Genomic DNA, 15,596 nt, shown 5'->3' on the forward strand with positions numbered 1-15,596 from the left:
TTTTCACGATGTTCCCCTCCGTATTTTAAAACTGTGATGGGCGAATTGAAGCCAATTCTAGGTGAGCAGCATATGAGTCGGATAAATGATACTCCTTTCGCCAACTGGATTGATATGCCAGTCCTTGCTATCAGTAGTGGGCGGATCGATTATTTTCTGAACAGATTTCAGGGTGATTCATGTTCTTTTTTTGTTGGTGATAATATTACCATCCCTTTCGAATCAGCTGATTTCTCTGTTGTGCTCGGCCTACATCACATTGGACAACCAGTTGACTTGGACCTGAAAATGGAGTCCAAATATTTGACACGTCATTTTGACGACAAGGTCACCAATGCCAAGCGAATAGCCATTTATGAAAAATTGATTTTCCTTGCAAGAAGTGACGATAAATGTGATATTGATGATTTTGTGAGAACTTTCATTTTGTTCATTTTCAATTGCATAATATTTCCCACGGGCAATTATATCACTCCTGGATTTATATTTCCTTATCTCGATGATCTTACGAATTTTTTTGAATATGCTTGGGGAGATGCTGCCTTTCGATTTTTATATCGAGAAATATGTCAGATCGGAAAAAAACTTTATGTCGATGGATGCACGGTTGGATTGATGGTTAGTATTCAGCTTTACTAATTATGATCTTAGTATTTGTCATTAACTTTTATTTTATTTTTTGTTTTAGGCTTGGTTATATGAGACAGTCCCAGTGTTAGGAGTAAGGCGTGGTTTAAATGTTTACCCTCGGTTGTTTTGTTGGGGGAAGAGCAAGATCCCATTAAATGCAGCTGGCACTGAAACATTGTCGAAACGCATAGATTCAACCCAGGTACTTATAATTATTTTAGTTTATTAATCTAGTTGTGCAAAATTAATGTTTAGTTGATTGACAGTTGTATTTATTTTTATTTGTGAATAGGTTCTGTCGATACATCCATTTTGTGAGGATGAGAAGTTGTTAGTGGACATGAATCTTGGTTTAAAGCAAGAAACAAATAGATCTGAAGTAAAACGTTTTGAGAAACTTGTGATGAAACAAATGAATGAGTTAAAGATACTGAATGAGTGATGTGCTGAGTTAGAGGGTGAAAAGGTTCGACGTAGAACGAAGGGAAAAAGGTCTGTGGCGGATAAGCGTGAAAATGTTGTTGAGTCTGAGGAAAAGGTTGATAAAACAGAAGAAAAGATGACTTTTGAGTCACCACATGATGCAAGAGCTAACTTTGGTGATTTTGTTGACGTAGTGGTAAATGCAGTTGTTTCTGATTTGGATAAAGAAAACAAAGAGTTAGATGAATCCCATTCTTTGAATGCTTGTGTTGATGAGAGCATTGGTGGTAGTTTTGTTGCTACTTCTGAAGTGGAGAAGAAAACGGTTTCTGAATCTTCAATTGCGGATCATGTGAGGGCTAGGGATGATCGTGTAAAGAAAAAAAAAGGTTCCATGTTTGTGACTCCACCTAGCTCAACACCAAGACGTCAGAGGAAGGTGAAAAAACAGGTAAATGAAGTGTAAATTATTTCCAAATCGATTGTATTAAGTTTAATTTAGTTTTTCTTTTTTTCAGTACTATTATTGTTATTGATGTTTGGATTTTCTGTTATATTGCTGAATATATCGCTGCTTTTGGACAGGAAGTTGTAGACGTTGAGAAGAAAGGCAATACTCCTGGCAAGGTTGCCATGGATGAGTTTCAAGGTAGATCAGATTTCTGTGGACATGAAGAAGCTGCTGATGAAGAGAGAAAATTGGTGAGGTAGATCAGATTTCTGTGGACATGAAGAAGCTGCTGATGAAGAGAGAAAATTGGTGACAAACTTTCTTGCTAGAAAAGAGTTGGAGTACGCTGATCTTCCGTATGTTTCTTCTTCTTATTTTCATAATAATGTGTCCCAATTTTTTTAATGAAATTGAATTTTCTATTTTGTAGTGTTGTCGTTTGGCAAGATACGGTTATGAGTTTAAGTGGACCGATATTATGTCATTTTCTTTTTGGTGATCCTGTTGAGTCTGAGATAATTAATGTTCACATGAGAATTATGCAAAAGCAAAGTTTGCAGCATGGATTTGAGATTTATTGCATGGACACAATGGTGCAGGTTCGTAGCAGTCTGAGTTTTGTGTTATTTTTTGTTTTTCGTTTTACTATCTTAAGATAAATGAGTATATGTGTTCTTGAATGTGTAGAAAGAAGTCCTTACGAAATTAGAACAACATGGGAAAAGATCGATGGTACATCGGAATGATTATGGAGGTTTTCTTTCACTGATGACATCTTTCACGATGGCTAGACTACAGGAACTGACTGGAGAATTATTTAGAAGATGCAGATACATCATTTTCCCTATGAATGACAGGTGGCATTGGTTTTTGTTGGTTTACAAAAGAGATGAAGGGATATTTAAACTGTAGAACTCCATGCATGATCCATTCTCAGTTGGGAAAGCCAAAGTTTATGTAAGTTTACTTTGAAATGTTCAAAGTTTATGTAAATACAAATTAAGATTAAATTTTGAAAGTATTGTTTGTTGCAGACAAAGTTTTTGGCTGGTTCTATACGTCACTTATCGGGATTCGACCTTGTAAGTGAGCCAATGTTAAGAGAACCTTGTCGTCAACAAGGTGCAACCCTCGATTGTGGTGTCTATGCATGCATGTGGTTGGAGTGTCTAGCCCGTGACACAGATGAGATGTGGAGCTATGCACAGGATGTGAAGATGGACACTTATCGAGCACGTTTGGCAGCCACAATATTATCTGATGAAAATGGATTGTTGAAAAACAAGTTTGAGTAATTAATTACTCCTCACTATTATGATGGTTAAGAAGTTACAGTAGTACTGGAGTTTGAACATTTGAAGTCTATGTTTAATTGTTGTTTTAAATTATGTAATGAAGACACACAATTGATTATTATCGTGGTATTTGAAATGGTACATATCAATTTAGAAGAGAAAATTGAGTACAAAAATTGCTTTATTGGGTATATTATGCGTAACGTTGAGTACAAATGTTAAATAATCGAGTATATCTAACTAATCTAATATTTAGTCATACATTAGTAAACACACAACAGTATTTAACTACCGGAGGACAATGTACACATGAATCGAGTACAATGACATGTCAATCCAGCACAACGTAGAGTAGTTCATCTATTCATGCTAGGATCACCAAATCATTATCCGATGAAGTGCTTGTATTTTCTCAACTTCAAAGTACATAAAATGCCCGAGTGAGTATATAAGTTACATAATCCAGCATGAATAGATACCCGGCATAAAATGCCCGATTGAGTACTCGATTAAGATACATGCCCACAAGATGTGTGATTGAGTATATATATTAAATAATAGAGCACAATTCACGGTAAATCGGGTATAAATGTTTTAAAATCAGGTATACATGTTCACAAATCGAGTACTCAAACTGAATATGTGTAGAATTCATGAAATTGACATATAACATGAATTCTAGTACTCGATTCATGTACATGTATACCTGATATAAACACATGTATACCCGATTTATTGTGTAATGTTCCACATAACATATGACATGAATTTTAGTACTCGATTAAGATACATGCCCACAAGATGTGTGATTGAGTATATATTTTAAATAGTAGAGCACAATTCACAGTAAATCGGGTATAAATGTTTTAAAATCAGGTATACATGTTCACAAATCGAGTACTCAAATTGAATATGTGTAGAATTCATGAAATTGACATATAACATGAATTCTAGTACTCGATTCATGTACATGTATACTTGATATAAACACATGTATACCCGATTTATTGTGTAATGTTCCACATAACATATGACATGAATTTTAGTACTCGATTAATATACATGCCCACAAGATGTGTGATTGAGTATATATATTAAATAATAGAGCACAATTCACGGTAAATCGAGTATAAATGTTTTAAAATCAGGTATACATGTTCACAAATCGAGTACTCAAATTGAATATGTGTAGAATTCATGAAATTGACATATAACATGAATTCTAGTACTCGATTGATGTACATGTATACCTGATATAAACACATGTATACCCGATTTATTGTGTAATGTTCCACATAACATATGACATGAATTTTAGTACTCGATTAATAGACATGCCCACAAGATGTGTGATTGAGTATATATATTAAATAATAGAGCACAATTCACGGTAAATCGAGTATAAATGTTTTAAAATCAGGTATACATGTTCACAAATCGAGTACTCAAATTGAAGATGTGTAGAATTCATGAAATTGACATATAACATGAATTGTAGTACTCGATTGATGTACATGTATACCTGATATAAACACATGTATACCCGATTTATTGTGTAATGTTCCACATAACATATGACATGAATTTTAGTACTCGATTAATATACATGCCCACAAGATGTGTGATTGAGTATATATATTAAATAATAGAGCACAATTCGCAGTAAATCGGGTATAAATGTTTTAAAATCAGGTATACATGTTCACAAATCGAGTACTCAAATTGAATATATGTAGAATTCATGAAATTGACATATAACATGAATTCTAGTACTCGATTCATGTACATGTATACCTGATATTAATGCACATGTATACCTGATTTTAACGTGATTTCAATTGTTGGTTTATTCTTGGATACGCGCCGATAGTCATAGTCCTAAGGATCGAAAACTAGGGGATTTCATAGATTGAAATGCGATTCACTCTTGATAAATAATTAAAGACATTTAATTATTACATCGAGTAGAATTAGTTTGGCATAGCTCGAGAGACTGTGTTCAATTGAATAGGAAATCCTGTTGGAAGCATACAATCACTATCGAACGAATTAATTAATTAGCGACGAGTAGGTGAACCGATATTCCCAACAAATTCATTTCTCATTGAATTTTAATCAACCATTTTAGATACTATATTTCATTATTCCATTCTTGAATCATTTTATTTGCATATGTAATTGAGCATAGTAGTACTAAAACAACCATCCAAATCTCGTTAATAAAGATTTAATAACTGAAAATAATAATTGTTAGATACATTCTTCATTGGAACGATACTCTTACAGTAGTACATTATACTATTACTTGACATCGTGCACTTGCGATTAATTTTTGAGCATACAAAATCATATTTTTATTAAGGATTCCACAGTGCAAGTTTTGCTCGATCAAGTATTGTATCTCACATGTATTCGTATATCTGGGTGAAGAAGTTATTATGTCAATTTCGAAGCCCACAGGATGTGTGATTGAGTATATATATTAAATAATAGAGCACAATTCACAGTAAATCGGGTATAAATGTTTTAAAATCAGGTATACATGTTCACAAATCGAGTACTCAAATTGAAGATGTCTAGAATTCATGAAATTGACATATAACATGTATTCGACATAAAATGCCCGATTGAGTACTCGATTAAGATACATGCCCACAAGATGTGTGATTGAGTATATATATTAAATAATAGAGCACAATTCACGGTAAATCGGGTATAAATGTTTTAAAATCAGGTATACATGTTCACAAATCGAGTACTCAAACTGAATATGTGTAGAATTCATGAAATTGACATATAACATGAATTCTAGTACTCGATTCATGTACATGTATACCTGATATAAACACATGTATACCCGATTTATTGTGTAATGTTCCACATAACATATGAAATGAATTTTAGTACTCGATTAATATACATGCCCAGAAGATGTGTGATTGAGTATATATATTAAATAATAGAGCACAATTCACGGTAAATCGGGTATAAATGTTTTAAAATCAGGTATACATGTTCACAAATCGAGTACTCAAACTGAATATGTGTAGAATTCATGAAATTGACATATAACATGAATTCTAGTACTCGATTCATGTACATGTATACCTGATTTATTGTGTAATGTTCCTCATAACATATAACATGAATTTTAGTACTCGATTAAACTGTTAAATTGGTGATATTAGGCATGAATAGAAGAACTACTCTACGATGTGTTGGATTGACAAGTCATTGTACTCAATTCATATGTACATTGTTCTCGATTCTTTAACGTATATACTCAATCTGACAATTTATGTAGCTTGAAATTGACACACTATAATTTCGACCGAAAATATATCTTTTTCTCTAGCTCAAAATATACTCGACTATTTAATATTTGTACTCCAATTTACACATACTATACACAAGAAAGTAAAATTTGTATTCAAAACTCTGTTCATATTAATGTATGACTAAATATTACATTAATTGAATAACGTTTGAATAGTCAACAACTTCCAATTTGGACATGTATTTTGTATTTCCGGTATAATATGAGTACAGTTTATTGTGCACAAAATATTCCTAATTATTTAATATTTGTACTCATATTTACACATAATATACCAAATTAAGCAATTTTTGTACTCAAATATCTGTTCAAAATTGATATGTACCATTTGAAACACTCCTTAAACCAAACATTAAAAAATGAACAAATGAAACATCAAACCTTCCAGAAACAAATAACAATAAATAGAAATACATATTGAAGTGCTTAATATCTAACACAAACAAAACAATAAATTCTCCAACTTAAAAGATTAACATAAACAACAACCTAAAGCCAGAGTTTTTTTCCAGAGAACATATAAGAATACAAGACATCAACAAGCACTAAAACAACATGACAGTAAGGCAAACCAAACCAACTTTTCAAAAACAAAACAATCACATAATGCGTAAACCACCAATGCTTCCACTCGAACGCGTACGACTTCTCACTGGTATCAACATGCTTGATTCCCCTTCCAGCACTCTCTTTTTCCTGTTAAAGTTTCGAAAAATATTTCAAGTGTCAATCATAAACAAAAATACTGAATATTGATAGATACTAACAGTAAGATAGTAATAATAAAAACATTGAAACACCATTTTTCATGAAACAATAACAGCTAGTTTATAGCTTCTTTGCAGCTACGTCTGTTATGTCCTCCCTTATGACAACGACTACACTTTGACACACGTGATTCGATTTGCGATGGTATCCTCTTGGTTTTCCTACGACCAGGCTGACTCCTCACATCAGGAGCATTGATTACATTTCCATCATCAAGATAAGACTCATTAATGTCAAACGTTGGGATGAGATTAATAATTCCTCTGTACGTTTGGCGGTACATTTCAATTTTGAAATACTTGTCGCAAAAATCATAAAACGACATCGACTTCGACTCAATAGCGGCGCAAGCATGCTTGCAAGGAAGCTTGTTGATTTGCCAATATCTACATGAACAGGTCATGGCTATCAAGTCAATAGCAAATGATTTTTCACCATCGACTACTTCAAACCTCCAATTACAAGACCGGTGCACTCTCAACTTCCGGGATTCCACATATACACTACCAATGGCTTTCTCCTTTTTTGGACTTAATTCTTTAACCATAATAGCTGTTGATTCACGTCGTTCGTGCATCATGTTCATGATCTGTACTCGTATATGGTCCACCATACCCACGATAGGGAGATAACGAGCTGCTTTAACCAAATTATTCCAACATTCGGCGATGTTATTATTTATAACACCCCATCTATTGCCAAGAAACAATGCATTTGCCCAACTCTGTGGTTCAGAATTTACAATAAAATCCCTAGCAAGTGGCATGGACTCCAGGATATTTTTTATATGTTGTTCATGCTCCTGCAAAGATGGAGCATAATCAGCTTTTTTGAATACCGAAGACCAATGCTTTTTGTTATGTTTTGGATAGCTTCGCAACACCTAAAATGGTTACAAAAAAATCAGATTAAATACATCTATTTATACATATAAAAAAAAGAACGTTCTACATAAAAATAAGTAATTGATTATGTACCACTTTCACAAAATTATCAACTAAATGTCTCAAGCAGTACGCATGGTGACTGCCCGTAAATAGTAGATTAACTGCCTTGATAATCCCAGGATGTCTGTCAGAGAAAAACGTGTACTCATTGAATGGAATGCTTTGACACGAAAGCAAAACACTTCTCAGATGATAACAAAACCATTCCCAATTAATATCATTCTCCGCGTCCACTACAGAATAAGCAATTGTGAAAAAATCATCATTGGCATCCTTCGACACAGCAAGCAGGATACAACCTTTAAACTTATTCTTTATATGAGTCCCGTCCAAAAAAATCAACGGTCTACAACCAGTAACAAAACCAACTACACATGCGTGCAAACAAATGAACAGTCGTTTAAATTTGTTAGTTTCGATATCAATCTCACACTCAGCAACACTTTCAGGATTCGTTTATTTAACAGCTCGACAATACCATCTTAGTCTATCATAGCATCCCTTATCTGTGCCATGAATATCATGCATCGCTAACTCCTTGCCCTTCCACACATTGCGATAGTTTAACTCTACACCATAATCTCTTTGTAAGTCTTTTTGAATTGTACAAGGACGATAAGAGGGCTCTCCTATAAGTTTGCCTTTCACCACATTAGCTATCCATGTTGCATCTGCTCTAGGATGTCCTCTACTACGTAGATTATTCTCACCACATGTATGCTCTAAATTGCATTTTCGGATCGCAAATATATTGTCTGCTTTGTATTTAGAAGCATAAATTCTCCATCCACAACTAGTGTCAGTACAAGTAACAGTGACTTTTTCGCTATCATTCTTTCTGTACGAAAATGAACGTCTTGTAGAAACAGCATAATTTTTAACACATCTTCTAAAGTCAGCAGCATCTTTGAATGTTTGACCTACACCACGAATGCAATTAATCCAAGCATCTAGTGTATTGCTCAAAGAGGCTTGATCAGCTTCGTTACCACTATTTCTCTGTCTGTCTTCCTCATCAACCCTTACCAATATGATATAAACTTGTTAAGTGCAAGATACAAAAATAACTTAACATAAAAAATTCAAAGTATGGAATGTAAATAATATTAGTATCGTCAAATAATTCATATCATGACAACAAAACATATTTATATTATTATAACATAGAACAAATTATATAACCACAATAATCTCAACTAATGCACAATTTCATGCTTGATAAATTAAAATATAAAAAAATTATCAAAACTAAATAAGGACATAAATCTAATATATTTTACCTCCGAATATTTTGGTTGCGGACATGTTCGTTTTTACTCTATGCCCTCAATTCAATCATGCTGAGCTTCATACACATATGAAGATGAATCATATTTAGGACATCATCATCGTCGTTCAAAGTCACGTTCATCTTGTGTTGGGGGGCTACGTATTGCAGAATCATAGCTTCAGGAGTAATCTCAGCACATTTTTTTCCAAGCCTCTCAAAAATGTCCAGCAAACTACAACCGCTGAAAATTGAAATCACAAACAATTGTTTCTTGCATTTACAGCTACCCAAAAACGACAGGTTGCAAGACCCACTTTCATATTCCATTTTGCACCTAATACAAAAAACATACAAAAGTAATTGATATGCACATTTCAAGACTTTAAAGAATTTTCAGAAAATTTTAAACAAAATTAACAACTTTATCATTCAAGAACTAAAACATAAAAATTGAGGATAAAATTGCATTAATCAAGAAATCTAAAAATAATTTCTGCATTCATCTTTACACTGCTTTGTATTCACATAAGGCAGCCGTATGATTAAGACCACAAGATACTTGAATTGCTTTTATGTTATTCTAAAAAACAATCATAATACAAAACCCTACATTTTCGAAATTCAATCGGTGGAATTCAAATAAATAATGGATTTAAAACAATAAAAAACACACAATAACAATTAAAAAACATAAGAAAATCATTAAATTGAAACAAATAAACACAAACTCACTAAAAGCTGGAATTTCACGAACTACCTAAAAGCTGGAATTTCACGAAAAAAATGAGAAAGTTTGAGGAAAGAAACTCACCTTCACTTTTTGTTCCCTTCGATGAACTAGTTCTGCACGACAATCTTCAAGATTTTGAGCTTCAAGTAAATGAGGTTTCACACAGACCCATCATGGGATTTCTTCTCACGAAGCCGATGGGGGATTGGGGTAATAGTATTAAAATCCCAAATACAGATGGTGTTAGGGATTTTAAGGGTAAAAATGAGTTTTAATTAAAAATGAGGTCAATTAGGTAATTTCATGCTTACGAGGGAGTTAAAACATATGAAATGGTTTTGTCAGAGAGTGAGAATATATTTGTTTTACACTAGGGACTGAACACAAACTTTGAAGTGGTATTAGGGATTTTAATACAATTGTCCCTCACTCACAATGTACATATCTAAATGATAATATGATATTTAATTTTCAAGATAAAAACAAATGATAAAAACGCATGAAAATTCTTATTTGGCTTCACATATGCCTTTTGGTTTATTTTTTGGCCAGAACTACGATGATTCGCTGTACTCAAAACGTTTTTTGCTAAAAATTCTACAGAACAGTGATTGATCCTATAATTCAGAATCAATTTAATGAAGTTTTAATTCTGTTCTTGAATATTATAGATATCAAGACTGACGATGGAAATCTCTCGTAGAAAAATCTACAATGCAATTCAATGGTTTTAATTCAAGTACTCGTTCATTTTGGCTTTCAATGGCGGCTTCTTCCATGTCCAGTTCCATCCATTTCTCATCAAAACCCTTCAGTACATCATCTCCCAGACCCTTCAGACCCTCTTTGTAAACCTCCTCGCATCCCGGGAATGCCCTCGAAACATGTTTCATCAAGAATGGGAAATCGCTTCAATTTGTGGTGATTACGGATCCCTTCTCCTCGCTGAGTTCCTCTTCCTTCGGTTTCGAAGAGGAAGAGGGCATTCCCGTCTTCTCGTCACCCCATATCTTTCGGGCAATCTCGTATATGTCACGATCGTGAGAGGTTTTAATGGATGATTTGTTTTTGACAGACTTGTGGTACTTTTGCTTCAGTCTTCTGATCTTATCTACGATCTGAGGTGCACTGAATCTGTCGTCGGTAAAGGGGGTTTCGCCTGGATACAAAACAGAGTTCAAAAGATCGATTTCGTCAGCTTCGGAGAAGAGTCTGTTGGGCTTTCGGGAGGTGGAGTTCATGGCGGCCGCTGCAGGTGGTGGACTCGCCGGCGTTGACTTTTATCTGAAATTCGGAGTCGTTGACTTGGAGCCTTGATTGGTGAACAGTAACTCAGCCACTGCTGTTATGTGTTTTCATGGAGAACGTTAATGATCTCCCCTGCATTTTTATAAACACATTTTCCACCACAAACCACTTGTTTTAGCTTGGAGTAGAAATCTTGTAACACGATATCACAAATCTTTATATGTGAGACTGATCAATCCTATCGATATTAACAATAAAAAATAATACTCTTGGCATAAAAAATAATATTTTTTTTTATGGATGACTCCAATAAAATATTCGTATCACAAAAACGACCCGTGAATTCTTCTCACATGAGTTATTGTCAAACAATTGAGATCTTTATTTTCAGATTCTATCTTTTTAATGATTTATCAATACAATTTCTCTAGCAAAAACCATCACTTTAGATAATAAAATTTTGAAAATTGGATTACAATAATAAAAAAAAAAACTATGATTTTGGTTTTCTTTAGTAGAACAATTTACGGATTTTCTTGACAATTTTTACAAGGAAGAAAAAAGAACTCTTCCATTGTACTGTTACTCTACTTGTGTCAAGAGAACTTTGAATTAGAACATTAACTTCGTGGCATAATTCTACTCCACACGACACGAAAACATATGAAAAAATATCTCGTGTGTCGCAGTTTCGTCCGATAACTCGCAATTTAGTCTCAATTTACGCCTAGCAGCCTGGATTTTCATCCAGCGTTAGGACATATAATTCCAACAAAAATCCAATTTCAGTCTCGTACGCAAAGCCAGTTTCCATTCCGATTCAACATAATCATTTTACAGAAGAAGAAAGAGGCAGGTGTGTCTCCATATCATTAAATGAAACTGCTTTAAGAAATTTAAACGCAATATGATACAGTTGTGTGCTATAAAGAAAAATTAGTGGGTGGAATTAGAGATTCTTGAATTACCCGAAAACATGTCGGTTTCATTTGCTTCAGCTACGCCCATATTCAGCGCCTCTTCCAATGCCAGTAGCAGTAGTCTACACCACCAGTCTGTTCCATTGCCATTCATTTCTAAGACTATTACTGCACCAAAAAGAAGCAAACTTTTGAGAACTCCGTTTCATGTAGCTTCCCCGGTAATCACTCCGGCTACGATACCGGAAGATGGCACAGAAGATGCAGAACCTTTGATTGAGACGGCAGATTCTGAAGAGATCTCGTCGTCGAAGTTTTCTTGGAGAGATCATTGGTATCCAGTTTCACTAGTTGAAGATCTTGACCCCCGTTATCCCACACCATTTCACCTCCTGAATCGAGATCTTGTTATCTGGTTTGATAAATCGACTGCTCAGTGGGTTGCTTTTGATGATAAATGCCCCCATAGGCTTGCACCCTTATCGGTGAATTTCTCTTCATCCTTTTCTCTCTCTAATTTTTTGCAATTTCTTGGAAACCTTTCTTCAAGATTCAATCTTTGTGGAGAAATCTCGTTAACCCTTGAAATTTGTTCCTCAATTTTCAGTTTCTTGGTTATAATCACTTGTCTTGAGCTTGAATTTGTTTCCATATGTATCGCAGGAGGGGAGGATTGATGAGAATGGGCACTTGCAGTGTTCATATCACGGATGGTCGTTTGACGGGTGCGGCTCATGTACTCGGATACCGCAGGCAGCTTCTGAAGGACCCGAGTCTCGCGCGCTTAAGTCGCCGAGGGCATGTGCTACGAAGTTTCCAACCATGGTTTCTCAAGGCCTTCTCTTTGTTTGGCCTAGTGAGAATGACTGGGAAAGAGCTCAAGCCACGAAGCCTCCAATGTAAAAGTCTCTAAATTGGTGGTTTATTATTTAAAAAGCAACCTTGGAGAAATATTATATGGACTATATGAACATTGTTTCCAGTCCTCGATTGGTTTGGTTTTTTAAGCAAAATTTTTGGTTGGGATTAGAATAATTAATTTTCTTCTGATTGTGGGTAATTGTTTAGGTTGCCTGATGATTTTGATAAGCCGGAGTTTTCGTGGGTGACAATTCAACGTGATCTATATTATGGCTATGATACTCTGATGGAAAATGTGTCTGATCCTTCACACATTGATTTTGCGCACCATAAGGTAAAATTGATATATAATTGAGAAAGAGTTGGATTATACTATTAAATGTAGATTATCTCTAAATATCATACAAGATGCAGAAACTTTTTATGTGTATATATATTTTCAGGCTACCAAAAGTAACAAAATCACATGATTGGTTAAAGTTGTAGAAGAATGAGTTGATGCAAGATTGATAAATCAAAACATAGAAAGAAATTTAGTTTTTAAGTATTTTCTGGTGGAAATATTGCAAGTGTCGCAATTCAAAGTTCGAGTGTGTTAATGAGTTTGAATGTCCTGTCAAGGCTTTATTCTCAAACAAGCTGTCATACTATATTTACCCCCATTTCTGTCTTTTGAAACACAAGCCTTTTTACCAGTCACTTAAAACGAATAACATTGACAGGTCACAGGAAGAAGAGAAAGAGCAAAGCCGTTACCGTTCAAGATGCAATCAACTGGACCGTGGGGTTTCTCTGGTGCAAATGAGGGCAATCCAAGAATTAGCACCAAGTTTGTTGCGCCTTGCTACTATATAAATAAGTAAGTTTATCTGTGACATATGATACTCGAATAACAATATGTGCAATTTACACTGCTGTAGGATAGGCTCAGAGGCATTCCCCAGATCCATTATTCAAGAGTAAGTTGCAAAAAAGTCGCACATTTTTCAAGTGTCCAATATGTTCTAGATTTTGTTCCAATATATATGGTTGGCACCGAGGGTTATTTAAGGTTAAATGTTATGAATCGAATGAATAACAGATTTGATCACGGTCTAATTTTCTGAGATATTTGATTTGCTCACCGCTCTCTAGTCCTTATCTCTATCAAACCTCTTGGTTTTTCCTAGTTTGTTGATGTCATTGTCATATAAAGTTTTGGTGACCGTGTAATTCTAGTAAAATACATTCGTTTTATAGTTTCCATGGTTAACGGTGCAGTGCTTCTCTCTTTCGGCCATGTTTTTATTTTAAGTAGACTAGCTGTGGAAACATGGCCTTGTGCATATTTATTTAGTATCTTTATAAAGGTAGATTCATTTTACATATAGATATGGATATGAATTTGGTTTCCGTTATTTTACCGTTCTGTTAATGTCAGAGTCGAGATAGACACGAAACTTCAGGTAGTAGGGGACCAAAAATGGGTCATATGGATTTGCTCCTTCAACGTTCCAATGGCACCTGGAAAGACTCGCTCAATTGTTTGCAGTGCTCGGAACTTTTTCCAGCTCACTATGCCAGGTCCCAAGTGGTGGCAAGTAGGTTCTGCCCCTTCTTTCATTTTCCAGGAACAATCTTAAAAATAATCTAATTTTACCCCTTAATTGATTTTGACAATAGGTGGTTCCTCGATGGCATGAGCACTGGACATCGAACAAAGTATACGATGGAGATATGATAGTACTGCAAGGTCAAGAGAAGATCTTTCTTTCAAAATCCAAGGATGGCGTGGGAGATGTCAACAAGGAGTACACAAAGATAACCTTTACCCCTACACAAGCAGATCGTTTTGTTTTGGCATTCAGGAATTGGCTGCGACGACATGGCAACAGCCAGCCCGAGTGGTTTGGTGCCACCAATGATCAACAGACATTACCTTCTATTACATTGTCCAAACGCCAGGTATTGGAATTCTTCAATCTGTAAAATGAATGGAAACATTTGAATCCTCACTTCATTTGGCATGAAAAAATTGTTGATTCTGTGTTGAGCAGATGTTGGATAGATTTGAGCAGCACACTCTGAAGTGTTCTTCATGTAGAAGTGCTCATTCTAGTTTCCAGGCATTGCAGAAGTTCTTGATAGGTACTGCTGTTGTTTGCGCGGCAACGGCCGGGATTCCTCCGGACATGTACTTCCGGATTGTTTTGGGGGCTGTTTCGATTTTGAGCGCTGGTTTGGCCTATGCTATAAATGAACTCCAAACGAACTTTGTGTTTGTCGATTATGTACACGCTGACATTGATTGATTATTACAAAAAAGTTCACTGTAATTAGTAAATGAGGTTTTAAGAACAAATTATTTGCATCTGATCAACAAAAACCACCCGAATCACTAACCCCATGAAAGAAAACTTCGCAAAATCCAAGTACACGTGAACTTGGTTCCTGTATCGCTGTACTTGTTGTATGTCAGCTAATCTTGACGCAATCAGAATAGATGTCTGGTAAAATTAGGTTCTTTAACATTCATAGTCCCAAAAAATCGTAGACTTAAAAAAAACAATTTAATACACAATGCCTACATACCATTAATCTGTACAACAACAAATGTAGTATACAACTCACATATCAGAAATATTCATTGATGGGATAGGGACTACCTTTTCGGATCTTTTATTGTGGGCTTATACGTTCTGGACTGGACCAAACTATTTTGGCCCAAATGCTGCAT

General features: G+C 34.9%; 2 protein-coding genes across 3 annotated transcripts; both read left to right on the plus strand.

The window, feature by feature from the left end:
- The first annotated feature begins 822 nt into the window (after positions 1-822).
- LOC142519620 (uncharacterized) lies at positions 823-2,463 on the plus strand. Its single transcript, XM_075622659.1, has 5 exons — positions 823-1,504; positions 1,639-1,702; positions 1,761-1,845; positions 1,935-2,103; positions 2,192-2,463. Exons 1-5 carry the CDS (start codon positions 1,190-1,192, stop codon positions 2,414-2,416), a joined length of 858 nt encoding a protein of 285 aa, XP_075478774.1. The 5' UTR covers positions 823-1,189; the 3' UTR covers positions 2,417-2,463.
- A 9,329-nt stretch (positions 2,464-11,792) lies between these two features.
- LOC142548611 (pheophorbide a oxygenase, chloroplastic-like) lies at positions 11,793-15,221 on the plus strand. Of its 2 annotated transcripts, none has more exons than XM_075657031.1 (7): positions 11,793-12,504; positions 12,683-12,918; positions 13,088-13,214; positions 13,603-13,739; positions 14,301-14,460; positions 14,543-14,824; positions 14,914-15,221. In XM_075657031.1, the coding sequence occupies exons 1-7, from the start codon at positions 12,076-12,078 to the stop codon at positions 15,169-15,171; spliced, it is 1,629 nt and encodes a 542-aa protein (XP_075513146.1). In that variant the 5' UTR covers positions 11,793-12,075; the 3' UTR covers positions 15,172-15,221. The 2 variants fall into 2 exon arrangements, with proteins under 2 accessions (XP_075513146.1, XP_075513156.1); XM_075657041.1 differs by having other exon boundaries at positions 11,805-12,504; positions 14,917-15,221.
- The last annotated feature ends 375 nt before the right edge of the window (positions 15,222-15,596 follow it).

Source organism: Primulina tabacum, chromosome 1, assembly GCF_025594145.1.
Source record: "Primulina tabacum isolate GXHZ01 chromosome 1, ASM2559414v2, whole genome shotgun sequence".
Classification (NCBI taxonomy): domain Eukaryota; kingdom Viridiplantae; phylum Streptophyta; class Magnoliopsida; order Lamiales; family Gesneriaceae; genus Primulina; species Primulina tabacum.